This window comes from Orycteropus afer, unplaced genomic scaffold (assembly GCF_000298275.1).
Source record: "Orycteropus afer afer isolate SDZICR_OR568_19922 unplaced genomic scaffold, OryAfe1.0 scaffold00026, whole genome shotgun sequence".
In the NCBI taxonomy this organism is placed as follows: Eukaryota; Metazoa; Chordata; class Mammalia; order Tubulidentata; family Orycteropodidae; genus Orycteropus; species Orycteropus afer.
Window position 1 is genome coordinate 2845923 of NW_006921613.1, and position 21313 is coordinate 2867235.

General features: G+C 37.5%; 1 protein-coding gene across 1 annotated transcript in view; it reads right to left on the bottom strand.

Moving 5' to 3' along the window:
* Positions 1-21313, bottom strand: part of UNC13C (unc-13 homolog C) — a 903686-nt gene that overhangs the window by 507116 nt on the left and 375257 nt on the right. The window contains exon 13 of the mRNA XM_007935152.2: positions 10319-10475. Within this exon, the coding sequence (XP_007933343.1) occupies positions 10319-10475 (157 nt within the window). The remainder of the gene's footprint in view (positions 1-10318; positions 10476-21313) is intronic.

Below are 21313 nucleotides of genomic sequence, written 5' to 3' on the forward strand. Positions count from 1 at the left end.
CAGAGCTCCCAGAAAAATAATAGGAATGGGAAAAATTATGGTTTGGAGCCCTATAATGGGAGACTCAAAAATGTCTAAGTGAGCCTTTTCAGGAGCTGGATCGATCATTGTCAGGACCGTGGAAAGCAACCCAAATTCCTTCATCATCACAAAGAATGTTTCAAGATCTATCCTGAAGTACAATGCTGTCAGTGACAGGATAATATCTATACACCTACAGGGAAGACCAGTTAATACTACTATTATTCAAATTTACACACCTACCACCAAAGCCAAAGATGAAGAAATTGAAGCAGGGCAGTCAGCTGTCATCTTTGAGCCAGTTAGTTTCTAACTCTGCTGATCAAGAGATTTGGTTGCTATGTAATGAGCACACTGCCCTTGTTTTTTAAAAGGGAGATTAACTTTCTAGCAGGGTGTTGACTCATGATTTTTTCCATCATGGATATCATTCCAGTACATTGACATTCAGGCCTGTTCTGGCTTCACTTCATTGGCCATGAGTGGACCAGAAAGAACTGGTCCAAAGCCCTGCTTCTAGGTCATCTGGCAATCCTTCAGAGCCTTCCATTTGCATCTCTGCTTCCATAACCTCTAGGCATCTATCTCCACAGCTGCTCAAGTCACCTTAGTGAAGTTCTTTACATCATCTTTGTATCATACTGAAATGCAAGTTTGTATTTATTAAAATTAGTTTTAAAATTCTGCAGCCAAACACTGCACCAAAAAAGTACTATTGAGGCATGACAGCAGTTCAATAAAAGATATTATGTTGTTTTTCTGGATTTACTTTGAAAAAAAAGTATTATAATGAAACTTACAAAGAACTAGAGTTAGAAAACCAAAAGAGAAAACATTCTCAGCACTTCTCAAACTGAAAGAAGTGAAGAAAAAATTCAACCCTGGAGTTGTAAAACTGAAGGATTCTAAGGACTAGATATTGAACAAATCAGGAAGTATCAAAAGAAGATAGAAAACACAAAGTCACTGTACTAAAAAGAATTGGTCAACATTCAACCATTTCAGGAGGTAGCATGTGATCAAGAACTGATGGTACTGAGGGAATAAGTCCAAGCTGCTCTCAGGTCATTGGCAAAAACTAGGCTTCTAAAGTTGATGGAATACCAACTGAGATGTTTCAACAAATGGAAGCAATACTGGAAGTGGTCACTTGCATATGCCTAGACATGTGGAAGACAGGTACCCAGCCAACTGACTGTAGAAATCCATATTTGCATACATTCAAAGAAAGGTGACCCAATAGAATGTGGAAATCACTGCACAATATCATTAACATCACACACAAGTAAAACTGTGCTGAAGATAATTAAAGTATGGTTGTAGCAGTGTATCAACCAGCAGCTGTCAAATATTCAGCCTGGAGTCAGAAGAGGAAATGGAACAACAATATCACTGCTGATGTCAAATATATCTTACTGAAGGAATGAATACCAGAAAGTTGTTTACCTGTGTTTTATTGACTATGCAAGCAAAGACATTTGGCTGTGTGGATGATAACAAACTATGGATAACATTGTGATGACAGGAATTCCAGAACACTTCATTGTTCTCATGAAGAAACTGTACATAGACCAAGAGGCAGTCCTTCAAACAGAAGGAGGAGATATTGTACTATTTAAAACTTTGTATCAAGGTTATATCCTTTCACTATACCTATTCATTCTTCAAGCTGAGCAAATAATCTGAGAAGCTGGACTATGTGAAGAGAAGCATTCCTTCAAGATTGGAGGAAGACTCATTAGTAACCTGTAATATGCAGATGACACAATCTTGCTTGCTGAAATTGAAGTAGACTTGAAGCTCTTACAGATAAAGATCAAAGACTACAGTCTTCAGTGTGGATTATACAACATAAAGACAACAAGTATCTTAATAACTGGACCAATAAAGCAATATCATGATAAATGGAGAAAAGTCTTAAGTTGTCAAAGATTTCATTTTACTTGGATCCATAATCAATGTCCATGGAAGCAGCAGTCAAGAAATCAAATGAAGTATCACATTGGGCAAATCTGCTGCAAAAGACCTCTTAAAATGTTAAAGAATAAAGATGTCACTTTCAAGATAAGGTGTCCCTGATTCAAGCTATGGCATTTTCAATTTCCTCATATGTATGCAAAGCCTGGGCAACAAATAAGCAAGACTGAAGAAGAATTTATGCATTTGAATTGCTGTGTTGGCAAAGAATAGTGAATATACCATAGACTGCCAGAAGAACAAACAAATCTGTCTTGGAATAAGTACAGTAAGAATGCTCCTTAGAAGCAAGGATGTTAAGACTTCAACTCACGTACTTTGAATATGCTATTGGGAGGGACCAATCCCTAGCGAAGAATATCATTCTTGGTAAAGGAGAGGGTCAGTGAAAAAGAGGAAGAGCTTCAAGGAGATGGACCGACTCAATGGCTGCAGCAATAGGCTCAAGCATTGCAAGAGTTATGAGGATGGTGCGGGACCCAGCAGTGTTCTGTTATGTTGTACACAGGGTTGCCATGGGACCTAACAACAACATTTTCTAGATTCTGTAATGTTTATGATGTTTGCCAGATTATGTTGTTGTTGTTGTTATGTGCCGTCGAGTCGGCCCCGACTCATAGCGACCCCTCCTTGGGTTTCCGAGGCAGTATCACTACGGAAGTAGGATTGCCCAACCTTCCTTCCGAGGAGTGGCTGGTGGGTTTGAACCGCCAGCCTTCTGGTTAGCAGTCAAGTGCTTTAGCCACTATGCTACCAGAGCTCCTGATTATAGGAACCTGCAATTTATTATGATTTATAAATTTAATTTTACACCAATTTTTTTTTCTTCTTCTTCTTAAAGAGGCCACCCACTCAATTTTCTAAGATTCAAGTAACACAGAACCTGAATTTGTTTTGCCCAGAACAAATCATAAAGAGGTACTAAATATCATCCACATCGGCTTTCTCATTTCCCACAACACTTTTTTTTTTTCCCTAAACTATTGTCTAGATTCCGCACGGCTTGCTGTTCTGGTTACCTAGTGCCACTCTGACAAGAATTTACCACAAATGGGATGGCCTTAACAAACAGGAGTTTATTCTCTTACAGTCCATGTTCAAAGTGCCAGGCTCTAAGGGCTGGGTGAAAGCCCCTCAGCCTTGGGCTTCAGCTGTGCCTCCAGCTCCTGGCCCACTGAAGCTAGAGGTTTTTCTTCAGACAGCTGCTGGCTGCTGAGGTTGAGAAGCCCAAAGTTGACAAGTAAAAAGGCACAGTACCGATGTTACCAAACCACATGGCAGGCCATTAATTCAAGTTCATTGTAAGTCCCAAGGTTGGCAGAGCATGGCAGGCTGCTGACCAACGACATGGCTACATGCAGGGTCTAAGCATGCCATATGCTAGAGACCATTCCCAAAGCTGCTTCTTATATGCAGGAAGCAGAATACCCAAAGGTGCTACTCAGCTGCTGTGGTAGAGCCCACCATGGAGTTGGTTGCCAGTCTCATCATGGGGAATAACTACCACCAGCTGCCCAGCCACTCAACCAGGCCCAGCCAAGTTGACACACAAACATAACCATCACACTTGCTTTGCCAGGACTAGCACATCAACCTTCTCACCAATCTCCGTCTAGAACACCATGTTCAATATCAAGGATTTGTTTACTCTTTTCTCTTTTGTGTTTCTTCCTATATTTCAGAGACTGGAAAACTTAAAACTCTTATTTCCCAAATGCCTTTGAAGGTAGATTTCTGCAATGATCTCAGTTTCTGCCTATTAGATGTGCTTGCACTGTTACATTTGGAAAACAACATGAAATAGAGGACCACTTTCTGCTCTTGACCTTCTTCTGCTAAGTATAGTCATGGAGACAGTAAGTTTCCATTATCTGGTCACTAGGTTTTTGGCTTTGAGAAGACAGTTAGTTGCATTGGCAATGTAGGCAGCCTCCTGATTTCCCACTTTCCCGATTCTAAGAAAGGCAGCAGCTTCTGTAGTAAATCAGTTCCACAGTGGTATTCTGAGCATTATTATGAGGGCTCATCCTCTGTTCTTTCAGATGATATTGTAAGGTTTAATTCCCTGTTTTAAATTGCCTTCTGCTTAAAGTAGCTAGAATGGTTTCTATCACAACAACCAAGCCCTGTTTGATATCTATTCTGTCTCTCCCCTCCACAGTACTTCTTCCAGAGTGATCTTTCTAAATCAGGAATTCAATCAGATTATACACTATCCAAAAAGGTTTTTTATTGCTTCAAGAATGAAATCCAAACATCTTCGTGGACAATGCAGACTCTCAAAAATCAAATGACATTCAGTAACACAGTGTTCACTTTATTTCTATATTTTATTTTCCCTACTCAGTCAGCAGACTAATTCACACACACACACCCCTCTTTAAACTTATCTCTCTCTTTATTCACTTTGTCTTTATGCATTTTGAATTCCTAGGCCTAACAAAGTTTTCCTACTACTGTAAATTTTGCAATACCACTCATCTCTCATAGCCCTATTTCTTTGTCAAGCTTCCATGAGTCCCAAAGTAAATTAATTATGGCTTCTTCACAATCTCAAAACAAAATTTTAAGTATAAGCTCTTTTGTCAGTTACTATATTTTGGAAGTGACTTAGTGATTTTTCACTTGTTTACATAACTATTATATCAGAATGTGAAACCCAGAGAGTCAAGGGCACCATTTGTCTTTCTAGTTCTCTACTACATGCCACAGTACCTTCCATAAGGTAACATACAAATATTGAACAAACAAGTGCACAAATAAAATAACATATTAATGGTAAAGATATATATATTAACATACTTGTTTCTGCTCAGCACTGGGTATATGGGTATACTGTGTTAAAGAAGGTATACATGCTAGATAAACCTTAATTTTATTAAAAATTTACTTGCTATTTCTGTCTTAAGATAACTAAGTAAATTCCTTAAAAATTTATCTTCAAAATTAAAACACTGACCCCTGCTTCATAGAGCTTCCTTACTTTCCAACTCCAGATATACCCATAGGTGTTTTCGATTCCCATGGAGACATTAAAATAAAGTTCTTTGATCAGTGATACACTGGTAAATCAGACCTCTGAAAACACACTGTCTTGATTCATAGCATTTGCTTATTTTCATGATATAAATACTCTCAACATGTTTTATTTCAAGGATGATTTTCTTTAACAACCAGATCAAAATATTCATGACAATTTAGCAATCAGTTCTTACTAGCAGTGTCAGATCAAATGCATTATGCTTTTCCACCCAGTTTTCAACGGTATACTGCTATAGCCACATCTTGGACTCGAAATCCTTTCCTTCTGAAATATTAAATATATGATATTCCTACCACAGTCATCTTTTTCTTTCTTTCTAAATCACGTGTCTCATGGTTCCATGTCCTTCTCTATCAAATAAAGACCCCACGGTGAATCATCTCAACTATTCTCTTGACATCTACATCCTAATTCTTTCATCCTTCCATTTCATTTTTTTCTGCAGAATTCTAGCCTAGAGTTAATCCAACCATCTGTTGTAACTTGATGTACATCAGCACTAGAAGACTCAGAAGCTCTGAGAAAATCTTACAAATACATGAATTGCTGCTACAAAAAATTTATTGTGTCTTAAATCAAATGAGCCTTCAGCTTTACTGGGAGTTTTTCTTAGGTGGCCCTCGAAAATTCCTCTTCATATTCCTTTCAGGGCAGAGCAGAACTGCTCCATAGGATTGCTATGTGTTGGAACCAACTTGGTGGCTCCTAACAATGGTAACAACACATTTTTAGGGAAGCAGACTTTCTCCCACTAGTGGGTTCAGACTGTGGACCTTTCACAGTTGGCAGTTGAGTGCTTAACCACTGTGTCACCAGGGCTCCCTTTCCCTTAAGTAATTAATCCCAACCTTTACCAGCCTCTTTCAGTTTCTTAACATATGCCATGACCCCTATCTTGCAAGTGACCATCTTATCATATGGAGAAGATTAAAGGAATAGTGTATGAATTCCAACACTCCACTTCTCTATCAAAAGTTTAATATTCTTTACAATGACTCTCACACTATTTCCTCAAATATCAGAATAGATCTTGTGCTTTCACGTTCTTTACAAAAGATGTTGTTATTAGGTAATGCAGAGTCAGTTCTGACTTATAGCAACACTATGTATGAAAGAATGAAGCACTGCCTGGTCTTATGCCATCCTCACAATCATTGCTATGCTTGAGCCCATTGTTGCAGCCACTATGTCAAAGCATCCTGTTGAGGGCTGTCTTCTTTTTCACTGACCTTCTACCTTACTAAGCAAGAAATAATCCTTCTCCAGACCCTACTTCCTCCTTATAACTTGTCTACAGTACATGAGATGAAATCTCTTCATCCTTGCTTCTAAGGCACGCTCTGGCTGTACTTCTTCCAAGACAAATTCTGCTTAGTGAACAACTTCTTGTCATGCCACAGCCATGCCTCTCTTTAGCCCTGGGCCTCTCAGTGTGTCCTCTGCCCTACTTGGACAAATGTTACAAAGTTCTTCTAGCTTTGTCAATAGGTGTATCCCACTCTGTCAGCATGCCTCCTGCCTGAGAGCACTTATTTGTCTTGTTCTATGGGCCCACAAGCCCACTGCTCTGTCTCAGGGAAGTCTCTTAGTTCCGCTGGCTCTGCTGTCCCAGTGCAGGGATCTTGGACCCAAGGACAGGTTCCACTCCCAGCTCTTCTCTCCCTTGATGGCAGTGAGATCTCCTTTTTTTTATGCATCTAGGATGGCTCTTTTTCACTCTAGCAAGATGGCAAAGCTAACCAATCCCCACATTAAGGTCCCACCCCCACAAGGGTGCCATGTACCATATTAACATTATTAATAAGCTGTCTAGTCCCCTTGGTAGACAACAAGCACCTTATGTTTCCATGGTCTCATGTATGAGGGAGTACAGTCATCTAGTGGGAGTAACAAAGACCATGGCTAGAAGAGCTATACCAAGTAATTCCATCCACTGCAACATTTTAGTGAATGAATGGGCTCTAGTTTATATAACTATTTACCTACCTCATTCAGTGAATAACTCCATAAAATCAAGCTTCAGCCTCAACCGCTCCAATGCACAATTCACTCTTAATTGTCAGATACAAAGGGTCCTTTTCTTTCACCGGATTACTTGAAGTTTTTGCAACATCACATTTTATATTCTTTTTTTGCTCAAAATTGTTTTCTTTTGCCTTTCATAGTATCACACTTTTTATTCTCATTTTCATCCTATTTCTCTATTTTTCCTGAAAAAATTTATATTCAAGAGTTCTGTCCTTGAGAATCTCTTTTCACTTGATTCTTGAACATTTGTACACAGAAAAGTCTGGATTTTGGTAAATGTAATGGTTTTCATTCCTTAAGGATTTTTTTTATAATTCTTGTATGTAAGAAAGTTTTTTTCCATTAATTTATTTTCTGGAGCATCAACATTACCGTGTTACACCTTTGATAAGGATAAAGATGGCCCAAAATCATGGTGTTCCTGGGTCTAAAGTGACAGCATCAGTCAGTAGCAAGGTGAATAAAACCTTGGGGCTCCAAAGTGAAGTTGAGAGGCATTATACATAGTAATATTTGACTCAGCAAATAGCAGTGTTTTCAATAAGTAGAGAATAAAAACCAAAAACCAAAATCAAACACTGCCACTGAGTTGATTCTTACTCAAAGTGACCCCCATTGGGTTTTCAAGGCTCTAAGTCTTTATGGAAGCAGACTGCCTTGTCTTTCTTCCATGGAGCATCTCGTCTATTTGGACCAGTGACTTTCTGGTTAGCAGCCAAATGCCTTCACCACTATATCACTAGTGTTCCTTAGGTAGAGAACAGTATAGTCAAATTTATGTGCCAAATCACTAATTTATGAAGATGTAGTTTAAATAAATACTTTTCTATTTTTTTTTTTTTACCTCATACTAAGTTATTTAATCTATAAAATAAAAATTTTTTAAACATGTTGCCACTGAAACACTGAGTTGTACTCACATCAGTGTGGTTTGTCTTCTTTGCTTTAGTGTGAAGTAAATGAGCATGTTATTTAATTTTCCTCCAGGTAGCTTTTATGGTGGATATCGATCATATAAACACATCTTCTTTCTCAGAGGTAGAAAGGCTCAGTGTTCCACGAGGTTGGCTTATTCTTTATAATGTACCCAGGCAGAATATTAGAAGCCAAATAGTTTCATAACACAGAATTCTCTGTTACAGGTTAAATCCCAAGACAATGACTACTGTTACCAAGATGAAATTTTTATAACAAAACTGCTCTATGATCTGGTATTTGATCACAATAGTATTTTATTGAGGTGGCTGGGGAAAATCCTTTGGCCCCAGCTCTTAGAAGAGTCAATCTAACAAAAGGAGCTAGTGGTATACTGTTAGGAGCTGTGATGGTGCAGTGCCTATGGCATTTGACTACTAACCAGAATGCTGGTGGTTCAAACCCACCAGCCACTCCTTGGAAGGAAGATTGGGGAATCTACTTCCGTAGTGATACTGCCTTGGAAACCCAAGGAGGGGCCACTATGAGTTGGATCTGACTCAGTGTCAGTGAGTTTGTTTTTTATATATATATACTATTTTAACTCTAGGTAGGGAAGGAAAGATTCAATCCTCATACCTTATAGTATTCGTAGAACTCTTTCAACTTTTACAAATTGGTTTCCTATCTCTGACCTCATTTTATCTTCATTGTAAGTATGAGAGACACATTAGAGTAGGATTTATCCTCATTCAGCATATTGAGAAAGTGAAGCTCTGGTGACTGAATATATTTGCCTATAAAACAGCTAAATTTGAAATATGAACTCAAAGCCCATGACTACCAACCCTGAGTGTTCTTTTCTGTTGGGTGTTACTTTTTTGATTCATTCAAACTCATCTCACACACCTCACACACTGCATTTTCTCTCTTTAGATGAAAAGAACAGGAAATGATTAAACCTCAGGACTCTTTTTTTTCTCCTTTTGGGTTCTGGTAACATAATGTATAAGGCACTTGCCTGCTAACCAGAAGGCTGGCGGTTCAAACCCACCAGCCACTCCTCGGCAGGAAAGTTGGGCAATCTACTCCTGTAGTGATACCACCTCGGAAAACCAAGGAGGGGTTGCTATGAGTCGGGGTCCAACTCTACAGCACATAACAACAACAACAACAATATTGGGTTTACAACCCTTTATTTGGTAATTTACTCTAGAAGTCGGGTCTGAATTATTTCTGAAGTATGTACATACATAAAAATTTGATTTCTAACAACATATTCAGTAACAAATATCTATTCAGTCAACCAATTTGGTAATGTGGTGGAAAAAGTAACTCTGATATGTCATGGGAATTATTTTTATATGCTGTTTCTTAGCTTCTTCTCTGAAAAAAAATTAGAATAAAAATACCTGTCCTAGAGTACTGAGCAGCACTAGTGCCCACCCAGTGGCCCTGGGCAGAAACCTAAGAATCTTTCTAGGCGCTTTCCTCTTCCCTCACCCTCCATGTCCCTAAAGTCACCAAGTGCTCTCGATACTGTTTGACTCTATAATTGGAATAGAGCTGGAACCCATTCCTTCTTGTCTGTCTCTACTAATCATGTCTCAGTTTAGCTCATCATTCTGTAGAAATTATTCTTAATTTAGATCCTTATTTCCAAGGTCACCAATCTTAATTTGATTATAATTGTAAAGAATGAGTTCCTTTAACAGTCAAATCAATAAATTACTTGGTAAAAAGATAAATCTTGAAATGACTTAGGATTTCTATCTTTTTCTAAAATTCTACTTTTCAATGTGCTCTTGATCCTTTTCATTACTTCAGGTGGACAGCCTTATGTAGGTACAGCCGTTCTCTTAGGTTCTTTGTACATTTCTGTTTTTTTCTTTTTTTACTTAGAGGATGTGCCATTATCCAAGAGTATCAGAAGGAATCAATGGGAGTGCAAAGGGAGCTTAACAAGCTTCAGAGAAGGCTGCCAAGGTCACATTTGCAGTACTTGACTTGGTGAATCTCAAATTTACATATACTGATATATATATATTTAATTCCAATACTCTCTCATAAAATCTACCACCCTCACTCACCCCACCCTCACTGAAAAATGTGATTTCAGATTTAATTTAATAAAGGGCTCTATTGACTGTCAACTAACACTATTTCACTGAAAATGTTTCAAATGATCTTTCAGTTTTAGTTTATCATACTAGGAGACAGTCCCTATTTTTCCCCTTCTGCATAAGATTTCAAGAGTATCTTAAATCCAAAGTCCTTTGAAACATATCTCACAATAGGTACTAGGAATTTTAAGGTTCAAAAAATCATACTTACACCGAAGTTGGTAGCAGCAAATCGATCTGAGGCAGAAACCTGTACATTTGTCGAAACTGTTGTGTGAGCATAGAAAGCATTTATATTAGCCAGCAAGGTGCTCATGACAGCAGGGACACCAGGACACATGTATTTCGATGACAGACATGAAAAGTGCCTGCAAGACAAACCATGAAAAACTCTTAGAACAGAAACTAATTAATTCACATAACAGCATAGACTCTAACATCAGCAATTAAATAATTCTTTAACCACATCTTTGAAAAAGGAGGGGAAACCCTCTATAATCTTTAATTGACAGAGAAAGCAATCTCAGCCTTTTGAAAAGTTCTAATTCACAGATGTGAAGTGGCTTAATTAGAGATGATTTGCCACAGGGATGTGTGCATAATTCCTTTCAACTGTGAGAGCAACCATATACCAAAAATGCAATTTTCAATGGAATTTATTACCACGGACAGAAGTCTCCCTCTTACAACAACTGTATCTCTACTTATTTCAATTCTTTAAATGTTATGTTCTAACCAGAATGATTCTCTTTCATATTTGTATTCCTCTTGCATTCATGAAATAGCAAGAGGCTCTCCTCCCATTACATACTGATCTAACAAGTCAACCCGATAACCTGACTTGAGTCTGGTTTGTGGAATTTCAGAAAGGATTATCTTTGATATGCAGTTCTATTTTCTAAGTACTTTCTTTTAACTAGGATTTAATAAGGAAAACAGATGAATAGTGAAGACTGAATTATACTAGCTTCATATGCTTAAAGACCATTCCTTTTAAACCTTGGAAAAATAGTATCATTTGCAATTATCAGATGCATCAAGTATTGAATGATGTTACTTCATTCAAGGAAACCTATTTCATTTGAATTGTAACAAAAGATTTGAAAATTGAAAGCACAATTTATGATAAAAGCGAACAGATAAATATGAACAAACAAAGGTAATTTCCGTAAGTAATCTGATCATTTTTGCTCAAAAATTTCTTCCCCAACTCAGTATCTCTGAATTTTATATTATTGAAAACAAAAGAGAATGCTTATATAGAAATAATAGGCCTTAGTGGCATCCCAAAAATAAATGGATAGCATTATCCTGAAAATTGTGGCATCTCTTAAACATCACCCAGGTCAGTCATCTAGCTTGTTGTAGTACTGGTTAATGAAGGTAGATTAAACTATTAAATATGGTTTTCTTCATGAATATTTATGCTATTAGAGTTGCGTAATGTTAGTAATTTAACCCTGCAATTAGGTTATCAATGACTGTTGCTTCTTTAATGTAAATTATACATATTTTGACTTCACTATACACTAAACCAGTTATAATAAATTAGTATCTATTAAGAATGTCACAAATGATATAAAGGCAATAAACATAGAAATTTAAATTCTCAAATTTTGTTATCACTCTTTTCCCCAAAAGAATTCACAGGAAATTATAGTTGTTAGATCCTTCCATCAAAAACTGTGGAATATGTAATGCCTGAGTGTAATGAGGTGGAGGATGGCATAAAGAGAAAGGAAAATATGCACACCTAGGGCCAAAAGAGAGAGAACACTATAGGAAACTGTCAAATTAAAAGACCAGAAATTTATTATCTTGAGTCTACATTATCTATTTTAAAGGCTGTTGAGGTCACTTGAATCAATAATCTTGTTCTTGGTTTTTAAAAAAGTATTTGGTGTCCTCATAATGCAGTCATGTTACTCAGTCTTCACTTCTTCTGGCTGCCACCCTGGACTTTTGGTGCCTGATTAAGGTGGCAGCAATAACTCAGCAGTTAATTAAAGCATAAATTATGGAGAACACAATAATACCCTCTCTGCTAAAGGGACTCAGTGTGGTTTTTATGAAATGAAATAAAAAGATTTATTTCTAAACTGACATAATTATTAAACATTGCTCACTAATTATAAGCCATCAGAGGGAAAAATGAGTGTAATATGAGAAGGTTGGGGATGTCACAAAGCAAGCTTCTCCTGTTTTGTACACTTTTACTTGCTTCAGCCAAAATCTTAATGATGAAAATGTGTTATGAGGTTGTGGCTGTGGGATTGCAAGCAATGTTTTACAGCTGAAATGTGATGTTTAACAAATAGTTTATAACCTGGAAATAAAAATGTGTGGCTAACAGACAAAACAATGGAAATAAATGTAATTTTCAGTTACCTCTTTTAGTATAACCTTTGTTATATATTTATCATTAATGGTAACACATATTATCCAAAAAATATTAGAAAAGAGTGAAAATAAGCTGCTGCTCACATTTTACATTTCTTTTACCAAAAAAAAACCCCTTAATTTCAATTTATAGTCAAATAATAGAATTATAATACTCTCACTGAGAAAGCTCCATTGATTCTCATGTTTTCTGTTAACATTTTATCCATTTTTACATTAAAGCCATCTAAGTAGCATAGTGCCTAAGGCACTTGACTGCTAACCAGAAGGCTGGCGGTTCAAACCCACCAGCCACTCCTCGGAAGGAAGATGGGGCAATCTACTTCAGTAGTGATACTGCCTCGGAAACCCAAGGAGGGGTCGTTATGAGTCAGGTCCCACTCGACAGCACATAACAACAACAACAACAACAACAACAGTTGGAGAGCACTCCTCCTTAATGGACTGCCATTTGGTATGCAATCATATATTTCTGGCACTATACATGTGATAGGAATCTAAAGTTGATTAATGCATGGTCATTTTTCTGTAGAAAAGGAAAAAAAAAAAAAAAAGCATAACCCTAATGAAAAAAGTATAAGGAGCCCTGGTTATGGAGTGGTTAAAGAACTCACCTCCTTACCAGAAGTTTTATGGTTTGAACCCACCAGTGGATCCAAGGGAGAAAGATATCGCAGTCTGCTTCTATAATGATTTACAGTCTTAGAAATCCTATGGGGGCAGTTCTACTCTGTGTTACAGGATCACTATAGGTCAGAATCAACTAGACAGAATTGGGTTTCCTTTTGATAAGAAGCATGCACATTAAACCCTAATTTCATCATACAGAGGAAGTGCCTTTAAAAAGGTAGCTAAAAGACTCAGTAGGCCATGGGTCAGAAGTGAAAGGCAAAGTTGAGTCTACTAGTGGTTAACAGAAATTGACCCAGAGGGAAAAGTCTACACCTAAGCACTGAGGATAAGAGTTTATATAAAGGTCATGATAGAGTGAATAGCTTAGTGTTCCTAAAACTTGGTTTAATAAAGATTTATTGAACATAATGAATGTCAGAAACTGTGTTAACTATCGAGTATACAGTGATGACATCTACTAGGGGAGAATCAGTCAAACAAGAAATTTAGTATCTTTAATAACAAGAAAGGCATTAAAGGGTACTACGAAGACTTGAAGGTAGAATACATGCATTACAACCTGGTGGGGAGGGTCAGGATAGACATCTCAAAAATGGGATAAAAATGAGTAGATGACTAAGAGAAAATGAAAGATAAACTACATAAAGGATACATGGCATCACTGAATGAACATACATACACACACGTTTTCGATAGGTGCCACTGAGTCAGTCCTGACTCATAGCTACCCAACATGCACCAGAACAAAGCACTGCCCATTCCTGCACCATTCTTACAATCCTTTCTATGTTTGAGCCCACAATTGCAGCTGCTGTATCAATCCATCTTGTTGAGGGCTGCCTTCTTTTTTAGCGACTCTACTTTAACAAGCATAATGTCCCTTTCCAGACACTGATTCTTACCGATAACATGTCCAAAGTACATGAAACAAAGTCTTGCCATCTTTGCATCTATGTATCATTCTGGCTATACATCTTCCAAGACACATTTGTTCCTTCTTGCTCCAGTCTATGGTATATTCAATATTCTTCACCAACACCATAATTTAAAGGCATCAATTCTTCATTGTCCAGCTTTTACATGCTTATGAGGCAATCGAAAATACTATGGCTTGGATTAAGTACACCATAGTCCTCAAGGGTGTATCTTTGGCTTTTAAACACTTTAAAGATAATTTTTTCAGTAAATTTGCCCAATGCAACCAATACATCCTTTGATTCTTGACTGCTGCTTTCATGGGCATTGATTGTGGATTAAAGTAAAATGAAATCCTTGACAACTTCTATCTCTTCTCCATTTATCTTGATGTTGCTTACTAGTCAAGTTTGTTTTCTTTATGTTGAGGTACAATCCATACTGAAGGCTTTGGTCCTCATCAGATAATGCTTCAAGTCTTCTTCACTTTCAGAAGGTTGTTAATGAGTCTTCTTCCAATCCTGATGCCATGTTGTTCTTCATATAGTCCAACTTCTCAGATTATTTGCTAGGGATATAGATTGAACATGCAGTTGTGTTCAAATGACTATCTCATGGTCTAAGTACAGGTTTTACATGAGGACAATTAAGTGTTCTGGAATTCCCATTCTTGCAATGATATCTATAATTTGCTTTGATCCACACAATTGAATGCCTTTGCACAGTCAACAAAACACAGACAATCATCTTTCTGCTAGCCTCTGCTTTCAGAAAACATCCATCTGACAAGAGTGATACCTCTAGTTCCCTGTCTTCTTCTTAATCTGGCTTGATTTTCAAGCAGTTTCCTGTCCATATACTGCTGCAACCATTTTTGAATGATCTTCAGCATAATTTCACTTGCATGTGACATTAATTATATTGTTCAATAATTTCCATATTCTGTTCAATCACCTTTGCAATAGACACAAATATGGATCTCTTCTAACCAGTTGTTAGGTTAATGTCTTCCAAATTTCTTGGCATAAGATGAGTGAGCACTTCTAGCATTGCATCTGTTTGTTGAAACATCTCATTTGGTATTCTGTCAATTCCTGAAGCCCTGTTTTTCACCTATGCCTTCAGTGAAGCTTGTGTTTCTTCTCAGTCTTCTCAAATCTTCTCAGTCGTTTCTTGATTATTTACTACCAACTGTAATGGTTGAACATTTGCCAGTTTTTGGTACAGCAACTTTGTGTATCCTTCCATTTTCTTTTGATGCCTCTTGCGTTGTTCCATGTTTTGGCCATACCAAACCAAAACTGAACACACTGCCATCAAGTCAGACCCAACTCGTAGCGATCCCTCCTTGGGTTTCCGAGGCAGTATCACTACGGAAGTGGTTATCCACCCTTCTTTCTGAGGAGTGTTTTAACTGCCATAGAATCCTTCAATATTGCTACATGAGGCTTGGATTTTTTCTTTAGTTCTTTCAGCTTGAGAAATGCTGAGTGTGTTTTTCCCTTTTGGTTTTCTAGCTTTAGGTCTTTGCACATCTCATTGTAACACTTTGTCTTCTCAAATTGCCCTTTGAAATTTCTTTAGCTCTTTTAGGTCTTCATTCCTACCATTTGCTTTAGCTACTTTATGTTCGAAAGCATGTCTCAGTCTCTTCTGACATCCATTTTGTTTTTTTTCCTTTTTTTCTTATCTTTTTAATAATCTTTTGCTCTATCTATGTTGTTCTTGATGTCATCCCACAATTCAACTGTCTTCGACCATTAGTGTTCAATGCATCAAACTAACAACATTAGTCATTAGTGTTCAATGCATCAAATTTTGAGATCATCTCTGAATTCAGGTGGGATATACTCAAGGCCATATTTTGGCTCCCATGGACTTGTTTTAATTGTCTTCAGCTACATCTTGTACTTGCATATGGCAATGGATGATTGTTCTGAAGTTTGCCCCTGGCTTTGACTGATGATACAGAGCCTCACCATCATCTCTTACCAGAGAAGTAGTCAATTTAATGCCTGTGTGTTCTATCTGGTAAGGTCCACATGTAGTCACCATTTATATTACTTAAAAAAAGGTATTACAAATAAGTCATTGGTCTTGTAAAATTCTATCATGAGATCTCCAGCCACATTTTCCAACTACCAATCCTTCTTGTTTCCAAACTTTTACCATTCCAATCACCAGTAATTATCAATATAATTACACATATGGGATTTTGTTGTTATTGTTGTTGTTAGGTGCCATAGAGTCCAGCTCTGACTCTTAGTGACCCTACGTACAACAGAATGAAACACTGCCTGGTCCTGTGCCAGCCCCACAATCCTTGCTGTACTTGAGCCCATCATTGCTGCCACTGTAGAAATGCATCTCATTGAGGGCTACTCCTTTTTAATTGACCCCCCATTTCACCCAGTATATCCTGCTCCAGGGAATGGTCCCTTCTGACAACTTGACCAAATTAGATGAGATGAAGTCTGGCCATTCTTGGTTCCAAGGAGCATTCCATCTGTACTTCTTCCAGGACAGATTAGTTCTGGCAGCCTATGGTACTTTCACAATTCTTCAACACCACCACATATATATGGGATGGTACAAACCAAATCACAGTAGATAAAAACAAAGCATTACACAGAGGAAATTCTAGTAATTTTAGACTGGCAGAACCCACATCTCCAGTAGAACATTCTAGACCAGGTGTGGCCAGAGGTAAGACTGTCAGATATGTAAGAGAGTTTTGTGTAATATATTATGCATGTTGTATCTATTCTATTCTGAATTCAAAATCTTACAGGGAAATGAATATAAAAAACAGTTTCCAAGGAACTTAATGCAATAAAATAGGAAGTGAAAACATCAGATTTGTATTTAAATGGGTTAATAAGGGAGAAGCAGCTTTTACAAGGATGTGTTTAAGGGATGTGAAACTAGAGAAAAGATTCCAGTTAGTTTTCTCTGAAGGGAAGAGATGATGAGTAACTAGGGAGTAGTAGATGAGGAAGAGGGAATGGATTTGAGGAATAGTGAGAGAGAAGAGGATGATTGGTGATTGATGAAGATTCAGAGAGAGAGAGGGAAAAAAGGATTAAGTGACAAGCTTCTATTGTGAGTGACTGGATGAATAGTGGTTCTGGCATGTCAGCTAGGAACTCAAGAGAGAAAAGGCATTCGAAGATGGAGATGGTATGTTTACTTGAATTTGAACCTTAGATACTCAGAACTTCCAGAATGTCTACCAGGTTATTGAAGGCTTGGACGAGGCATATAGATTTTGGGTCATAAGAATTTAAGAGGCAGTCAAAACCATGAGAATAGATGAGACTATCCATGGAGACTATGTAGAGTGAAAAAAAAAAAAGTGCCAAAGAATCTTGTTGTTATTGTTAGGTGTCCCCAAATCAGCCCCAACTCATAGCAACCCCATGTACAACAGAATGAAACACTACTTGGTCCTGTGCCAGCCTCACAATCCTTGCTATACCTGAGCCCATCATTCTAGCCACTGTGTCAATCAATCTTCTTGAGGGCCTTTCCCCTTTTTTTTTGCTGATCCTCCACTTTACCAAGCATGATATCTTTCTCCAGGAAATGGTTCTTTATGACAACATGACCAAATTAGGTGAGATGAAGCTTGGCCATTCTTGCTTCCCAGGCATGACAGATTTGTTAGTTCTTCTGGCAGTCCATGGCATTTTCAGTATTCTACACCAACACCACAACTCAAAAGCATCAACTCTTCAGTCTTCCTTATTCCTTATCCAGCTTTCACATGCATATGACGCAATTAAAAATAACTTGGCTTGGGTTAGTCTTCACAGAGACATCTTTGCTTGTTAGCACTTTAAAGAGGTTCTTTTGCAGAAGATATGGTATCAGATTTCTTGACTGCTGCTTCCATGGGTGTTGATTGTGGATCCAAGTAAAATGAAATCTTTGACAACTTCAATCTTTTCTCCATTTTTCGTATGTTGCTTATTGGTCCAGTTGTAAGGACTTTGTCTTTATGTTGAGGTGTAATCCATACTAAAGGCTGTAGTCTTTGGTCTTCATCAGTAATTGCTTCAAGTCCTCTTCACTCTTCAGCAAGTAAGGTTGTGTCATCTGCGTATCACAGATTGTTTAAGAGTCTTCTTCCAATCCTCATGGTATGTTCTTCTGCATGTAGTCCAGTTTTTCATATTATTTGTTCATCACACATATTGATTAAGTATAGTGAAAGGATATAACCCTGACACATACCTTTCCTGATTTTAAACCATTCAGTATTCCCTTGTTCTGTCTGAATGACAGTCTCTTGCTCTATACACAGGTTTCTCATGCATACAATTCAGTGTTCTGGAATTCCCATTCTTTGCAATGTTATCCATAATTTGTTATGATCTACACAGTTGAATGGCTTTGTATTGTCAATAAAACACAAGCAAACACATTTCTGGTATTCTTTGCTTTTAGCTAAGATCCATCTGACCTCTGCAGTGATATTGCTTGTTCCATGTCCTCTTATGAATACAATTTGCATTTCTGGCAGTTCCCTTTCAATATACCACTGCTACCACTTTGAATTATCTTCAGTATAAACTTACTTGTATGTGATACTGTTATTGTTGATAATTTCCACATTCTCTTGGATCACCTTTCTTTGGGATAGGCACTAAATAATTACTAAGCTAGAATACTGTACAATGGACTATACAGTTACCTCAGAGATACTGCATCAGTTTTTTGGTTTCCCGGTGCATAAATGTATGTTTACATATACTGCAGCCTATTAAGTGTGCAACAGAATTATGAGAAAGTTTGAAGTACTGTGAGAATTATCAAAGTGTGACACAGAGACACAAAGTGAGCACATGCTCTTGGGAAAATGGGGCCATGAGACATGTTCCATTCAGGGTTGCCACAAACCTTTAATTTGTATTTAAAAAAAAAAAAAAAAAAACAGTAGCTGCAAAGTGTAATGAAATGAAGTGGAAAAAAAAAAGGAGGTATGTCTCTTTGAAGAGAAAAAACTGGACATACACAGAAGTAACATATTTAAGTTCACAGAGCAAATAAGGTGATGAAAAATTAGAACCAGACAATTAGAGTCATCCCTCTGCACCACTAGGCTATATCTGCTCTTGATTTACTATAGTGCCTAAGGCATTTGACTGCTAACAAGAAGGCTAGTGGTTCAAACCCACCAGCCACTCCTCGGAAGGCAGGTTGAGCCCAAGGTAGTTGTATAGGTACATCCAAAGGTGGAGAGTATAGGATATGTTCTTGGCTACCCTGAGTTTAACAGTTTTATCAAAACATCCAATTACTCTGTCAATATTTAGTTGAAATACGTAACAGTGTTATTATCATAATGGCAGCTTTGAAGGCTCTTAGGAGTCTATTTATAATCAGTAGGCTGAGACCAGTATTTTAAATTTTCCAAAGCTTTCCAAAAAAAAAAACAAGCTCACTGCCATGGAGTCAATCTCAACTCATAATGACCCCTTCTTGGGGTTCTGAGGCAGTATCTCTATGGAAGTAGATTGCCCATCTTTCTTCCAAGGAGTGGCTGGTAGGTTTGAACCACCAGCCTTCCGTCCAAGGAGTGGCTGGTAGGTTTGAAACGCCAGCCTTCTGGTTACCAGTCAAGTGCCTTAGGCACTATTAATTTTAGAGAACTGTCAAGCATATTTTACTTTCTGATTGGAATTTAACAGAGGTGATTTCTGTGGTATTATGGGAAGGAGCTAGCTGCGTATGACTCACCTCTCTGAGTCTCCCATGGGAACATCCACAACCCCCAAAAAAGGACACACAGTCACAAAAGCATAATAGATACCAACCAATGATTTCCCAGTCTCTGGGAGGAACTTTAGGGCAGTTAGCTACAATGAGAGTATTGATTGACTGATTTGTGTCTAAACTACAAAAATATTAGGCTGCCCAAATAGAAAATAGGAGAGAATTTCTAGGAAACCCCACTGTATACCTCTAGATCATAGATCCAGGGCTGACGTCACTGTCCAGCAAAGTGGTCAATCACTCCTCTATTCCACAATATGGCTCCCCCAGGCAGCAAAGCCTTTACCTGTATTTTCTTATTCTATGTCTATTAACTCCCAAGATTGCAATACAGCCTGATAGAAAATGGCCAATGGGATGTGGAAGTAGTTGGAAAAAGGTGCTGAAAGAACACTGGGAAGAGCATACCCTGGGTATTATATATATATTTTATGTTCTGCTTCTAGCAAGACAAAAATTCATAGGTTGTTTACGTTATCCAGAAAAAAAGAAAAATCTTTTATTTAAGAGAATCCACCACAAGGAACATGATAATATCATTCTCAGGTCTGAAAGAGAGCTTAAGTAATGCTCTTGAATAAACACATGGAAAAGATTAGAAAATTTTAGGCACTTGTACTGCAGTTTAAAATCTGTAGGTGGATACTGACAATATTTGGGTGGTCAGGAAAAAAAAAATGCTTCAAGTAAATCCTGTAAGTTACCAGAATAAGGAGGATGCAAATTCTTTGTATGTTATGATCTTAAAGTGCATATACACATAAACACACACAGACACACAAGAAAAACCAACCAAAAATCTGGCAGGAAATACTATTAAAATGGTCACAGTGATTATTTCTGTGTAGAGTTATAAAACTTTGTTATTTTCAAAATGATTTACCATGGTTGTTGTTGTTGTTATGTGCTGTTGAGTCGGACCTGACTCATAGCGACCCCTCCTTGGGTTTCCGAGGCAGTATCACTATGGAAGTAGATTGTCCCATCTTTCTTCTGAGGAGTGGCTGGTGGGTTTGAACCGCCAGCCTATTGGTTAGCAGTCAAGTGCCTTAGGCACTATGCTACCACACTTTATTATCCTAATTAGAAAAAAAAAATCTAAAAATGTTGTTAATTCAAATTTTGTCCCATTATTGACTCTAGAAGTCTCTTTGCAACCTAAATTGATAAAAACAAAATCCCACTGTTTTCATTTTTGTTTGACTAAAGTAAAAATTTGTTTATATGAATTTTTCTTAAAAAAAAAACCCTGAAAAATATGTAAGCTTTAAATTATCATTAAACAAAGTTTTTATGGAAGAAGTCAAACAAATCAAATATTTTTTCTTTCAAAACTCATTATACTATATCCAAACCCATTGCCATTGGACAGGGTAGAACTTCCCCATAAGGTTTCCAAGGTTGTAAATGTTTATGGAAACACACTTCCATACCTTTTTACCATGGAGCAGGTGGTGGGTTTGAACTGTCACCATTCTGG